The 13353-nt window shown below is 50.9% G+C and overlaps 1 protein-coding gene across 1 annotated transcript; it reads left to right on the top strand.

Annotated features, from left to right (window-relative positions):
* Positions 1–1302: 1302 nt before the first annotated feature.
* On the top strand, positions 1303–12096 carry UNG (uracil DNA glycosylase). The gene is made up of 7 exons (XM_028116717.2): positions 1303–1507; positions 2140–2346; positions 2899–2994; positions 5468–5565; positions 6261–6349; positions 7642–7820; positions 11025–12096. The coding sequence occupies exons 1-7, from the start codon at positions 1376–1378 to the stop codon at positions 11163–11165; spliced, it is 942 nt and encodes a 313-aa protein (XP_027972518.1). The 5' UTR covers positions 1303–1375; the 3' UTR covers positions 11166–12096.
* The last annotated feature ends 1257 nt before the right edge of the window (positions 12097–13353 follow it).

The following is a 13353-nucleotide window of genomic DNA, read 5'->3' as shown; positions in this document are numbered from 1 at the left end:
ACTGACTATATACTTTGGGGTTGCGGGAAGAAAAGATCAGGGGAGTTCCAAAAGGATTCTCATATGCTAAAGAGGACTCATCGGATACCGGAGGCCCTGCCACTGTCAAACTAAGGTTGCTTTTCCCTCTAACAAGGAAGGCATTGACAAAGACCGTTTGGAGCTTCTGGGAGGAACATTATATACTCTGCCAGCCTCAAGTATGTGTCAGTGGGCTGCAGGTTATAAGGACATTTAATTTTATCTATGTTTCCTTCTGCCTTTGTTTCCCACCTCATCTGCCCTCAGCAGGGTTAAATTTTTGGAGATGGGAGACAAACAAGCCAAGAATGCGTAAGATAATTTAAGATAGTACAGAAGCTATTGTGTTGGTCACACAATAGCTAGAATGGGGGGGGGGGGCAGGAGAAGGCCTTCCAGAGGAAGGGACCTGAGTTGAGACCCAAAACTTACCAGGTAGGGGACAGTGTGTGCGAGAGTACAGGCCACACAAGGGATAAGCTGGCTGTCACCTCACAGGAGTAAGGGCTTGGGTTACAGGGACACAGCTCGGCCGGCGGGGTAAGAAGCTGGGGTTTATTCTAAAACTTGGAAACTGCAGGGAGGATTTTTACCTGGGGATTACCATGATGTAATTTACATTTCAAAAGGATCACTCTCCTAAGAAAGAGAGCCGCCGGGGATTGTAGCCAGGTGATGAAGAGCGGCAGTTGAATCCGGGATTTATTCTGCAGATAGAACCAAGAGGACCCGCTGTCGGTTTGGATGTGGGGAGGGAACGAACGCGGGAACAAGAAGGATGGCAGGTGCACGGGGCTTGCGGGGGTGCCTTGAAGAGGGTGCAGACTTTGGAGTTTAATCTTCAGGACCTCAGTTAAAGTCTCCCCCAGACCTTACAGGTTAGGCAAAACGCAGGACCGCACTTGGCGCTAGTTTACGGCCAGTAAAATAGGTTGTGAAACTGGATGAGAGCAAAACAAACGACTGTTTTAATGCTGATTTCACTCCCACAACAACCCCTCGGGTAGGTACTTTTTTCTCCTTTTCACCCGCGGTAGAGGTGGAGGGACGGGCCCCAAGGCAGGGGTGTGATGACTTAGTACAATGAATGAAAGAGTAAGCACAGGAGCTAACGCACCCAAAGACCCCGCCTACCACCTGAGGCTTCCAAGCCCCACCTGGTCCCAGAGGCGTCCCGCGCAGCCCCTCCAGCACATGCGCACTAGGGCCCCCGCCGCCCCCCAACACCCCCAGCCCCCCGCCCACCCCCGGTCGGAGCATGCGCGGGGCGTTTGGCGCCAATTTCGGACAGCCGCAGCTGGCGCATTACCGCGGGTTCTCCGGGCGGCGCGCGTCCGCTCTCCTCGGCTCCGGGATGATCGGCCAGAAGACCCTCTACTCCTTCTTCTCCCCGAGCCCCGCCGGGAGGCGACGTGCCCGCAGTCCCGAGCCGGCCGACCCGGGGACCGGCGTGGCATTGGTAGCTGAGGAGAGCGGGGATGCGGCGGTGAGGCGCGGCGGGGACCGGGCACCGGGGGCAAGGGACGGGGAGGAGGGCGACGGGCCCCGCTCGGCCGAGGGGTTGCAGGGACGCGCCACCGACTCGGTAACCTGGGTCCCTGCGTTCAAAAGCGGACTGCACGTGTTCAAAACAGCCTGTGCCGTTCCCCGTCGGCGGCCATTCTGAGGGGCCAGCCAATGGAGATGGACCTCGGGGCCCACGGCGCCAATCAGAGGCGAGGGGGCCGCCCTGCTCGGCCCGCCGTCCAATCAGAGGGGAGGGAGGCGGGACTCACCCCGGGAGGTTTTTGCCGCGAAAGGACCACGTGGGAACGCGGGAGGGGGCGGGGCGACGGGGTCAGGACCTCCCTTCCCGCCAACGCCGCGGTAGACGTCGCGGGCTTTGCTCACCGCCGCTCTCCCTGCTGCAACTTAGTACCAACTTCAAGACTGGGGGTAGCGGTGCCTTCCCGGACCTGACCCCCAGAGTCCGCTTTTGCTGCGACTTGCCGCGTGGAGGCGGCAGCCCCGCGAATGGGCGTGCTCCGCAATGGGCCGTGGAGTTGGGGGCGGCAGCTGCGGGCACCTGGGCCCCGCCCGCTGCAGCTCCTGACCCGCCTGTTCTGGGACCACTTGCAGGTCAGCCCCCCCAAGAAGGCCCGGGCCGGGCAGGAGGACCCCGGCACGCCGCCCTCCTCGCCGCTGAGCCCCGAGCAGTTGATCCGCATCCAGAAAAACAAGGCCGCGGCCCTGCTCAGACTCGCTGCGCGCAACGTGCCGGTGGGTTTCGGTGAGAGTTGGAAGAAGCCGCTCAGCGCAGAGTTCGGGAAACCGTATTTCATCAAGGTAAACCTGGAGGCTGCGGGCCCTTCGGTCTTGCTAGGATAGCTTGCGGAGAGTCCACGTTTGTAGGCTCCTGTATTCCCTCTCTTAATTCCTTTTCCCGGTAAGAGTTAGGTAAAATAACAGCCACGGTGTTTGGCGTTCGTACGCTTTATTGAATTTTTTTAAAAGACTGTAAGATGGCATGGCTTTTTGTAAACCATTCGGCGGTTCTGCTCTCCAGGAAAGGGCGGCACAGTAAAACCGCAAACCGGACTGCTTGAAACCTGGTGCAGCCTTTACAAAAAGAGGGAGGGCCTGTCACCCAATAGGAAGTGAAAGCAGCGAGACCAATCAACGTAGACCCGGTCCAAACAAAGGGGAAGGGCACCGAAGCGGAGGGACATCTTTGGTGACCTGCAAGTCTGGTTTTTATTTCTCAAGAGAATTTGGATGTACAACGTGGCGGAGAGCCAGATAATGCTCCGGGTTAGCTTCCACTGTTAGCTTCCTTATTGGATTCTTAACACTTGGCGGTGAGAATCTGATTTGAAATCTGATTTGTCTTTACGTCAGCTAATGGGATTTGTCGCGGAAGAAAGAAAACATTACACTGTTTATCCACCCCCACACCAAGTCTTCACGTGGACCCAGATGTGTGACATAAGACATGTAAGTACAGGTTGGTGGTGAGTTTTAGTAAAAAGAGGCATGGGAGTCAAACAGTATGTACTCGTTAGTTACGGACGCTGCAGGCAAGTGCCTGTCCGTGGTGGAGTAATAAATAAAATAATGAAATTGTGAAGTTTGGCGGGCTATGTTTTAGCCTGTTAGCTTTCTAACTTGAAGCATGTGTTGGCAATGCAGCAAAAAAGGAAATATCTGTACAGAGACCTGTGTCTATATACTCAAGTTTTTTGCATTTTATTTAATCCTGAAACCAACGGCATACCAACGTTAGGTCTTTTTGTGGTGAGGTTGAGGAAACAGGCATGAAGCACTGAGGTCTTTTGCAACTGGTTAGTCCACCCCTCACCTTAACTTGCAGCTCCGTATTCTATCTTTTATAGTTGACGCTTTCAAGCTCTTGACTTCTGGCCCAAACAGTTTTACTGTCCTGTTAGCATTCCTTTGCGCCGGTTCATCCTATATACCGGCTGCTGGTTGGTCTGGTCACTTCAGTCTCCTGTTCAGAAGCTTGTTTCTGGCTTTACGCTCACTGTATGAACGATAGAAGCTGAACATGAAAATAGCCATGGTAGACTTTCCAGCCTTCCCTCCACCCCCAACTCTTCCTTCTTCACAGCTGGATAGTGTGACAGTCTTCTGTCTGTTGAAAAGCCAACTAGATCTGTCTATGGCACCTCCCTCGAGGCTTGAGGCGTGTTGCCCACTACCTTTCTGATCTGGTTTTCCTGTCCGGTACATTTGGTTTCTGCTTATGCCGGAGATCGCATATTTTATTCTTCTCCCTTTCCCTCCCTCATGTTGTAAGCCGAGGGCAGGAATCCTGTGATTCTGTACTGTGTCTGTTATACCAAATAGAAGTGAAATAGGTGAATGACCCACGTGGATAAAGCCGCCACACCTAATACTTTGCAGACTTGACCATTTTTCACTTTCGAGCAAGAGCTTTGAATATAGCTCTTGGTTTTATAAAGTTAAAGAAACTTAAGTCCTTTTAAATTCGGTATAGGGGCGCCTGGGTGGCTCAGATGGTTGAGCGTCTGCCTTCTGCTCAGGTCATGGTCCCAGGGTCCTGGGATCCTGTCCCGCGTTGGGCTCCCTGCTCCTTGGGAGCCTGCTTCTCCCTCTGCCTCTCTCTCTCTCTCCCTCTCTGTCTTTCATGAATAAATAAATAAAATCTTTAAAAATAAATAAATAAATTTGGTATTAGTTTGTGCCTTGTTTGAGCTGTGGGTCCTGTTTTGAATACCAATCACCAGTGTCAACAGGGAGGAATAGGAGACCGTGAAAGTGCCGAGGATCAGATGGCCCAGCGAGGCCGCTTCACAGAGAAGCATGTGGAAGGTCGGGGAGGTGGAGTGGCTCCTTCAAGGTCATCCCTATGCAGGACCAGAACCCAATAGCTGCCCTGCTGGGATAGGCTGCTTCATGAGGGAGAATCTCCTGCGTTCAGAGTGAGCACCAATGGTAGCAACAGTGAGGTCCACAAAAGGTCCCTGATGTCTGAAGGTTAGGTTTTCGGAAGGATGTAGTCTGTGTGGGCTACGGGAGGGTTCTGAGAAGGAACACCATGGACAGAAGCAGGAGAATGACGAGGAGGTGGGCAGGCAGCAGATCAGAAGGACTAGCTGTATCTTAAAACTGCCAGTGACCTTGATCTCATTACTTTCATTGCATGTTGCCACCTTCTCCATGGCCCTTTGACCTCATTCTCTCTGGTTTCATCCCTCAGAGGATATGGGGGGAAGCGGCGTCTTCCTATGTGGCTGGTAGGGAATGTGAATAGCTTCAACTCATTGAAAAAGCAATTTGGTACATGTCTATGCAAATTTAAAATACACTTGTCCTTGGACCAGCACCTCCTATTTTGAGTCTGTTCCATAGAAATAAAAACAACAGGATGTAAAGATAACATGTACTAGAGTGTGTTTATAGAATTGTTTTTTTGTGGTGGAAAAAACTAGGAAATAAGCCAACTAGCTATCAGTGAGAACTCTGGGCATTGAAGGATGCCTAAAAAGCATGATGTGAGAACTACAAAAATGTAGCGTGATGAGTACCATCACCCCAGTTATATAGGTAATTTTACAGGGTTGAATCAGGAAGGGGAGAGGGATGAGTGGAGACAACGAGCCACTTTATGTGTTTCTGGATGGTTGTACTTGGGCAAGGGCATATTTTTGTAATCTGAAAAAGGAAGGAGGTGGACTTATTTTCACACACCTGCATCAGAGAAGGAGTAGGGCTGTGTAGCAGGTGATGGAGTGGAAGATGACTTGACAGTGGAAAGTAATGGGGCCCAGTCACCCACTCCCTTCTGGGGGTTCTTAGTTTGGGTCGGGGAGAGGGGGGGGCTGCCTTTCTCATCATCATGGTCCTTTGTACAGGTTATCAGCCAGGTGTTTGTTTAACCTGCTCGTGAGACAGTATTTAATTTCTTGCCACCTGGTATTCACAGGTGAAGGTTGTCATCCTGGGACAGGATCCGTATCATGGACCCAACCAAGCCCATGGGCTGTGCTTTAGTGTTCAAAGACCCGTTCCACCGCCACCCAGGTACGATTGCTTGACAGATGGCTCGGGTCCAAGTGTAATTACTTTCAGATGTGTACTTTGCAGGCTCTAGGTACACTTGTTGGGGGGACTTTCAGTAGCCTTTGGAGCAGGATTTCTCCATCTTGTTACTGTTGACATCCGGGCTTTGGGTGTTTGTGCAGGAGAGGTTTTGTTCTGTGCACTCACTGTAGGATGCTGAGCAGCATGCCTGGCCTCACCCACTAGATGCCAGCAGCAACACCACTGCCGCCCCCGCCCCCCAAACAGAGAGCGCTAGTAAAATGGCAATGAAGAATGTCTTTAGACCGTGCCTGAAGTCCCTTGGGGGGCAAAATCACCCCTGGTTAAAAACCACGGCTTCGGGGAATCTTAACAGACAACATGTGAATATAACCAATACAAAAACATATCAAACCATAAATATTAGTTGAGAGGTGGTAACTCCTGGGCTGATGTACCTAAATCTTCCAAAGCGCGCTATTCCTTAAATCTGAGTCTAAACCAAAATAAAGATCTTTGGCAGGGTTTCCTATCAGAAGGAATGACAGCGCGTCCCCCTAAATCTGTGAGGTTCTTGCCGCTGTCCCCTCCAAGGGCTGGAGGTGCAGGCTGTGGTCCTCAAGTCGTGTTGGAGGCTACTGAATTTTCAGAATTGTGCTCAAGATCCCGTTCTTTTTCTTCCGGTTTGTTTTCAGTTTGGAAAACATTTATAAAGAGCTGTCTACAGACATAGAGGGTTTCGTTCATCCTGGTCACGGAGATTTATCCGGGTGGGCCAAGCAAGGTGAGCCAACCATTCCTAGATGTGCTTTGGACGGATTTCAGAACACTCTTCTCTTCTGTCCTGCTGGCTTATATTTATCAAAGAACGTGAAGAACTAGAGCACTCAACATAAAATGGCTGCGTTTATAGAAATTAAAAAAAAAATGTATCCCCCCTTTTTATCCTCTAGCCAATGTTTTCTTTCATGTTTTAATCATGATTCAAAAGAGAAAAATTTGTTTCTCAATATTATTTATTATTTTTAAGTTTATTTATCTTTAATATTTACGCCCAACACGGGGCTTGTACTCACAACCCTGAAGTCTGAGGTCAATAGTCACATGCTCCTCTGACTTAGCCAGCCAGGTGCCCTTTGTTATTAATATTTTAAATTTACCTGCTAACTTTGACCATTTAGGAGATGGCCTCACCTTTCTCATTTCAACACTAGGGCTGTGTTTTTTTTGTGTTTAATACCTATTTACAGGTGTGTCTTGCTCCCTTTCCTTCCCCCTCCCTCCCTCCCTCCCTCCCTCCCTCCCTCGCTCCCTCGCTCCGTTTCTACCAATGACCTATATAACCAGGATAAGGGAAGAATGTTGACTGTCTGGTTTCTTATGGTTGGATTTTTGTTTTAGTGAAATGTTTTAGTTTCCTTTTGTTATCTTCTAGGGTTACTTAATGTTACATGGGATATACATATATATTTTTAAGATTTTATTTTGAGAGAGGATCTCAAGCAGACTCCCCGCTGAGCACGGAGCCCGACATGGGGGCTCACTCTCACAATTCCAAAATCATGACCTGAGCCGAAATCAAGAGTTGGATGCTTAACCAACTGGGCCACCCAGGCGCCCCTTGGGATGTATTTTTAAAACAACTCTGATGGGGCGCCTGGGTGGCTCAGTCGTTAAGTGTCTGCCTTCGGCTCAGGTCATGATCCTGCGGTCCTGGGATCGGGCCCCGCGCCGGGCTCCCTGCTCCGCGGGAAGCCTGCTTCTCCCTCTCCCGCTCCCCCTGCTTGTGTTCCCTCTCGCTATCTCTGTCAAATAAATAAACTCTTTAAAAATAAATAAAACAACTCTGATGACACATGTAAGGCCTAGTCATTGATACAAACTCAGAAGATGAGGAAATTGCAGAGATGAAAGTACAGTGCTCTCTGATCTTGCCCAGAGGCACCCACCAGTCATGTTGGGATGCTCTCTCTGGAAGCTGATTTCAGAGGGCTGCACTGTGTGTGTGTCTTCCTCTCTGTCTCTCTCTTTTGACTCATTTGCCTCTCAACCTGTTTCTTTGGTATGTGTCCATAGGTGTTCTCTTACTCAATGCTGTGCTCACGGTCCGGGCACATCAGGCTAATTCCCATAAGGAGAGAGGATGGGAGCAGTTTACTGATGCAGTCGTGTCCTGGCTAAATCAGAACTCCAGTGGCCTTGTCTTCTTGCTCTGGGGCTCTTATGCTCAGAAGAAAGGCAGTGCCATCGACAGGGTATGGTGGTTTTGTTTTTAAACATTATTTTATTTTTTTTAATTATATATATTTTTTCTTAACATATAATGTATTGTTTGTATCTGGGGTACAGGTCTGTGATTCATCGGTCTTACACAGTTCACAGCGCTCACCGTAGCACATACCCTCCCCAATGTCTATCACCCAGCCACCCCATCCCTCCCACCCCCACCACTCCAGCAACCCTCAGTTTGTTTCCTGACATTAAGAGTCTCATAGTTTGTCTCCCACTCTGATTTTGTCTTGTGTTTTTTAAACATTTTAAACCACTTGAGAAAATACTAGGAATCCCTGCGTGTGGTTCTGGAAAACCCATGGCACAGGGTGAAATTTATTTTCCCTAAAGGCTTATAATTAAGCAAAATTCAGACAAATTATAGGAATGATGAGTTGTGTGTGAAGAAAGCAAAGGGCCAACTTCTGATTTAATAGTACTATAGGCATACACTTGGCACATAAATAGAATGATGACGGCCTTCACTCACTACACAGACGGTGCAGTAAGCGACCAATAGGGCAAGGACCCCACACGCCCCACGTGCTCCTCTGCTCCTTCTCTGGGTACTTGGGGAAGCACTGACGTGCGTGGGGCTGAGATGAAACACCAGAAGCCGTCCTTGAATCCTTTCCCTCATTCCCTTAAACCTACTCCGCCAGCAAATCCTGGTCCCCTTACCTCCTGAGCACATCCTAGTGCTGCTGCTCGCTGTTGACACTCCTCACACTGGAGTGAGCCACTGTCACTGCTGTCCGGGCTGTGATAGACCGGGGCTGAGGGGTGGCTGGAGGACAGCATGGTGGAGGAGAGAGGTGGGGCGGGGGGAGGCAGGCATCCGAGGTGAGCCCTGGCCCGGGCTGCTGGGAGACAACCGGATGCAGAAGCGAGGGTGGGGGAGAAGTCAGCGAGTCAGCACTGCAGTGAGTGAAGTAAAGGGGTTCGGTGAGGTCAGCTGACTGTAGCTTGTGTGACAGCAGGAGGTAGCTGGCCTTTCGGGAATGGCCAAGTGGACTGAATCCCCCACCCCACGTCTGGCATCACACCCAGCACTTTGCCTGCAGAATCTCGCTTAATGCCTCATAAGGTATTAAAGTGATAAAGTTGCAGTGAGTGGTGGGGCGGAGATTGGAGCCCGCTCACCTGGCTCACCTAGGGGCCCGGTGGGGTGTTGTGTTCCATGCTGGCAACCTGCTCCCAAGTCTCTCCACTTCTCCATTTTCTCTTAAATGGAATTGGTTTTCATCTTACTAAGTTTTTTTTAAGGTAAGAGGTTTACATGATTAAAAAAAAATGAAATAGGCTAGTAAGGTACGCAGCGAGCAGTTTCCCAGCCCAGTCCCCTCTTAAGTTGCGTCCCCGGCTCGGGCAGGCGCTAGCTTACAGTTTCTGATGTCGCCTTCCTGAGTCCTGATGTGAACAGCAGTGGAGTGTGGGAGGCAGGTTGAGTCTATAAAGTTTCTTTGTGGATGAACAAGATGTTTTCAGGTGTTTTGAGGTAGGGAATAGTAGGAGTAAAATCTGGCACGAATGAACTAACTGCTAAGGTCGGAGCATGGAGGTAAGTAAGCGCTCCATGGGAGGCTCTCCCATCTCTGTGTGGTCCGCGTAGCTCCCCCTCAGCGTATGTGTAGTTTTTATTACTGAAGATGGTCTGGTTTGACAGGAAACAGTTGTGAGAGTAGCGTGATGATTAGAAGCCAGGTGCATGTCCAGCTGGGTAGCTTTCCCCGAGCACTAGGTCTGTGTATTCAGCTGCCTCCTTACCCGCGACCCCTCAGCACACCAGATTCCACGCTTTCCAAGGTAGGTTCTCCTTTGCTCATCCAGCCTTGCCACACTGGCTCCTGTGGATCCCCCGGGAGAGAGAGTACCACCACGCACTTGTCCAGCCAGAAATCGGATAGCATTTGTGACCCCTTCCTCTCTCCTCTCCCCTCTTTCCCTTCTCCAGCTCTGCTCCTCACCCTGCGCCCCTCCCCGCCCCATACCCTGTCAGGGCATTCCTTCGGAGCCTTCCCCTGCTCTCAGACTCCTCCTCACCCGGCCGCCTTGGCCTTGGTTCAGGTCATCACCTGATCCTGCTGGAGTGTCAGGTGTGGTCTGCCTGGAAGGCCCTGCTTTGCGCTGGTGGGCTGAGGTCTGGAGCTGCCTCTCGGCCACAGCTCCCCTTTTCCCCTCTCCGCTCCAGGCTGACTGGAGCACCTCCACCTCTTCCTGCCACCCTTTTCCCTGCCTGCCTTTGAACATCCTGCCTCCCCTCTACAGAGGCTGACTCACTCATCCTTCAAAGCCCAGCACGGCTCACATTTTCAGGGGCCTGAACTGCATGGCAGGCGGCATGCTAGTAAGCACTCAACTTAGGTCACCTCTCAGACTCTCACAATACACACGGGCATTGTTGGTTGGTTTGCTGCGCAGGATCTCCGTAAGCTAGGCGCTGTTAGACCCCCTTGACAGCCGCAGAAGGACGCGCGGCCTGGATTCATTGACTTCTCTGGGGCGGAGTCAGAACGGACCCAGACCACGTGGATCCAGGCTCCCGGTTCTGCACCACACTGGGCTGCCCTGCTGTAGTTATGGCCCCCCCCGGACTGAGCTTTTCGAAGGCAGGGATGCTGTGAAAACAATTAGTTGGGAGGTGGTTTTTATTTAAATACAGAAAAGAAGAAAACAAATGTGGTCCAGAGTCTTTCCTGCTCCGGAAAGTACGGCTGACATTTAAAAAATCAGTGTTCTGTTTTTGTAGACCATTCAGGTAACACAGAAAAGTGCAAAACCGAAAGTAAATGCCTTCCACTATTTCCTCACAGAACTACCATAAATAGTGTTTTGGGTCTTTTTCCAGAAAAACTTAGGCAATTACATTTTTTTCTTCCACTTGATATATTTAGGTTTTCCCTTACCAGCATATGTAGCTCAGCCTTATTCTTCTAGTAGCCTTGTGGTGTTCCATTGTAAGAAGTTCAGAAAACTATTTTTAGCCAGTTGCGTAACCCTGGATTTAAATGAAGCTTTAACCTGGTCCAAGCCGTGCTGCCACAAAGCCCCTTACACCTGCATCTCCGTATAGGTACACACATCGTGGACCCTTCAGCAACTGCATTCTCAGCAGTGAGATTGCGGGGTCCTAAGATCTGGGCACGCGGCCAAACGTGCCGCCCGTGACTCCTCTCCCTCTCTTTCAGAAACGCCACCACGTGCTGCAGACAGCGCACCCCTCCCCGTTGTCGGTATACAGAGGGTTCTTTGGATGTAGACACTTCTCTAAAACCAATGAGCTGCTGAGGAAGTCTGGCAAGGAGCCCATCAACTGGAAGGATCTGTGACCCTGAACTGGAGGGCTGTCCTGGGCAGTTTTCTAGAAGCTGCTATCGAAGTATTTGCCAGGAGTGGCAGCTTGACCCAGAAGAAGCAGCAAAGGCTCTACCCTGGCTGGGACCATATGGCTGTCTTTGCAACACGGCTTCGGCCTAAAACCTGACATTACAATATCTGGGAGAGGGTGGGAGGTCAAATACAGAGACTTCTGTCACCTTTATGGTAAAAGAGGACAGGGGACAGAAGCACCTCTTGGTACAGTGGGCTTCTACTTGTTTTTACCTGGCAGGTTAGACTTTAGGTTGTAAGGTGTCAGGTGGGTTTATCGCCCCACCCCCGTGCCCCACCTGGCATTCCAGTTCTTGGCCAAGTACACTGTTCCCTCAATCCTTTCCCAAACCCTCAGGCCCCCTCCTTGAAGGAGGCAGGAGGACAGTTGGCAAGTGCCCAGAAGTTTAGGGATGAAAATTTCTGAGGACTACTCTGTGAGCCTTCACGGACAGGCAGAGGGAAGTGAGCTGGGGGTGGTTTTCACAGTTAATCCTCTGCGTGTTCCTATGAATGAACAGGGCAAGTTGAACTGGAAGAAAAAGAAAGGGGAATTTTTTTAATTTTTTTATTTTTTAAGCGAGGAACTGCTTTTCTCCTAGGTGCATCCTGAGTTGGGGTTTTTAAGGCAGCATAGACTGCCAAAGGCTGTTTTTTATGGACTGAAATCACGTGGGGATTTTTTTTTTTTTTCCTGCAACACTGGTGAATTTTGCTGTTTTGAAAAATACTTACTCAGATGTATATATGTACTTTGTAATCTTGTCGGGGAGACCATCTTTGTTAGGTCTGCACCTTCATCCTTGATCCTGTTAGAGATGCTGTTGATGGGTTAGCCGGTGAAAGTGTTACCCCCGAGTTTGTTTGGGAATAAAGGATTGTTGGACCCAATTCCCTTCACGCCTGCTCCCTCTGTGCCCTGGGGCGTCTGCAGACGTCCTTGGGCCGACCTTGGGCACGGGCAGCTGGCGGTGGCCGTGGCAACCATTGTGGGCCGGAAGGAACGTCCCCGCGCCGCCCCTCTTCTTTCCTCCCGCCCCGCCCCTCGGATGGAGCCGCCCACCCCTCCAGAGGCCGGGTGAGCCCGGGGCGGGTTCCTGGGAGGGGCGCAATGGGGACAGCAGCCTGGGGTCTGCAAGCTGACCCGCCCCGAGCGCCATGGCGGGGGCTGGACGCGGCCGGGGACCAATGAGACCTGAAGGGGCCATTTGGGGCTGGAAAAAAGCATTTCTCCGGGGATCATGGCTGTGTGTTCTGCCAGGCCCCGGACAGTGCAAGGGGAGCTTCCCCGCCCTCACTCTGCTAGTGTTTCCAGACTCTTCCCTGGGACTCGGGACTGGAGGTTTGAGGCCAGGGCACTGGGAAGACGCCCTGATGGCCCACTGACCTGCTGGCACTTGCGGCTTGGACTCCCCTGGTGTGTGATAGAGAAGGAAGCCAAAAGTGTAGGGAAGGGCCTGATTAACAACGCGCTGGCATTTCAGTGGGCGAGAGAAAAAAAAATGGATCCAATGAGAAAGACTAGACCTCATTTCTTGTTTGGGGTAGAGATTTGAAAACCTGTTGCTGGAGAATATTGCTTCCCATGCAGGCCTTCGTTTTCTTGACATCTGGGAAGGAGGGTGTGCTAACTGCATTGTGCCATCAGCAAGCAGGCTTTCACCGAAGGAGGGTGCAAGACAAGGGTGCCTTCTCAATTTGCCCTCTGGTAACTGTGGGGGCCTCCCTTAGACATTACAGTGGACTCCCTGATCCAAGGGAGAAAGGAAGGAATCCTATCGCTACATCAGGTTTTAATAAAGGCTTCTCTCCCAAGGCAGTGCTGCGAGTAGGGAAGAAGCCCCAAGCCCTGTGTTCTTTTTTTTTTTTTTAAGATTTTATTTATTTGACAGAGAGACACACAGCGAGAGAGGGAACACAAGTAAGGGGAGAGGGAGAAGCAGACCCACTGCTGAGCAGGGAGCCCGATGCGGGCCTTGATCCCAGGACCCTGGGATCATGACCTGAGCCAAAGGCAGACGCTTAACAACTGAGCCACCCAGGCGCCTCTGCTTTTTCTCTTATAATACAGTGACACATCTAGTGATGCTTTGAACAGAACACAGAGCTGTGTGTTAAGTGGTTTATGACCACCCCTCCTCAAAAAGA

The sequence above is a fragment of the Eumetopias jubatus genome, unplaced genomic scaffold (assembly GCF_037043125.1).
Source record: "Eumetopias jubatus isolate StellerSeaLion01/CBP00866 unplaced genomic scaffold, mEumJub1_p1.0 scaffold_16, whole genome shotgun sequence".
NCBI classification, from domain to species: domain Eukaryota; kingdom Metazoa; phylum Chordata; class Mammalia; order Carnivora; family Otariidae; genus Eumetopias; species Eumetopias jubatus.
Note: the sequence above shows the minus strand (reverse complement) of the source record. Positions and strands in the feature narration are given on the sequence as shown.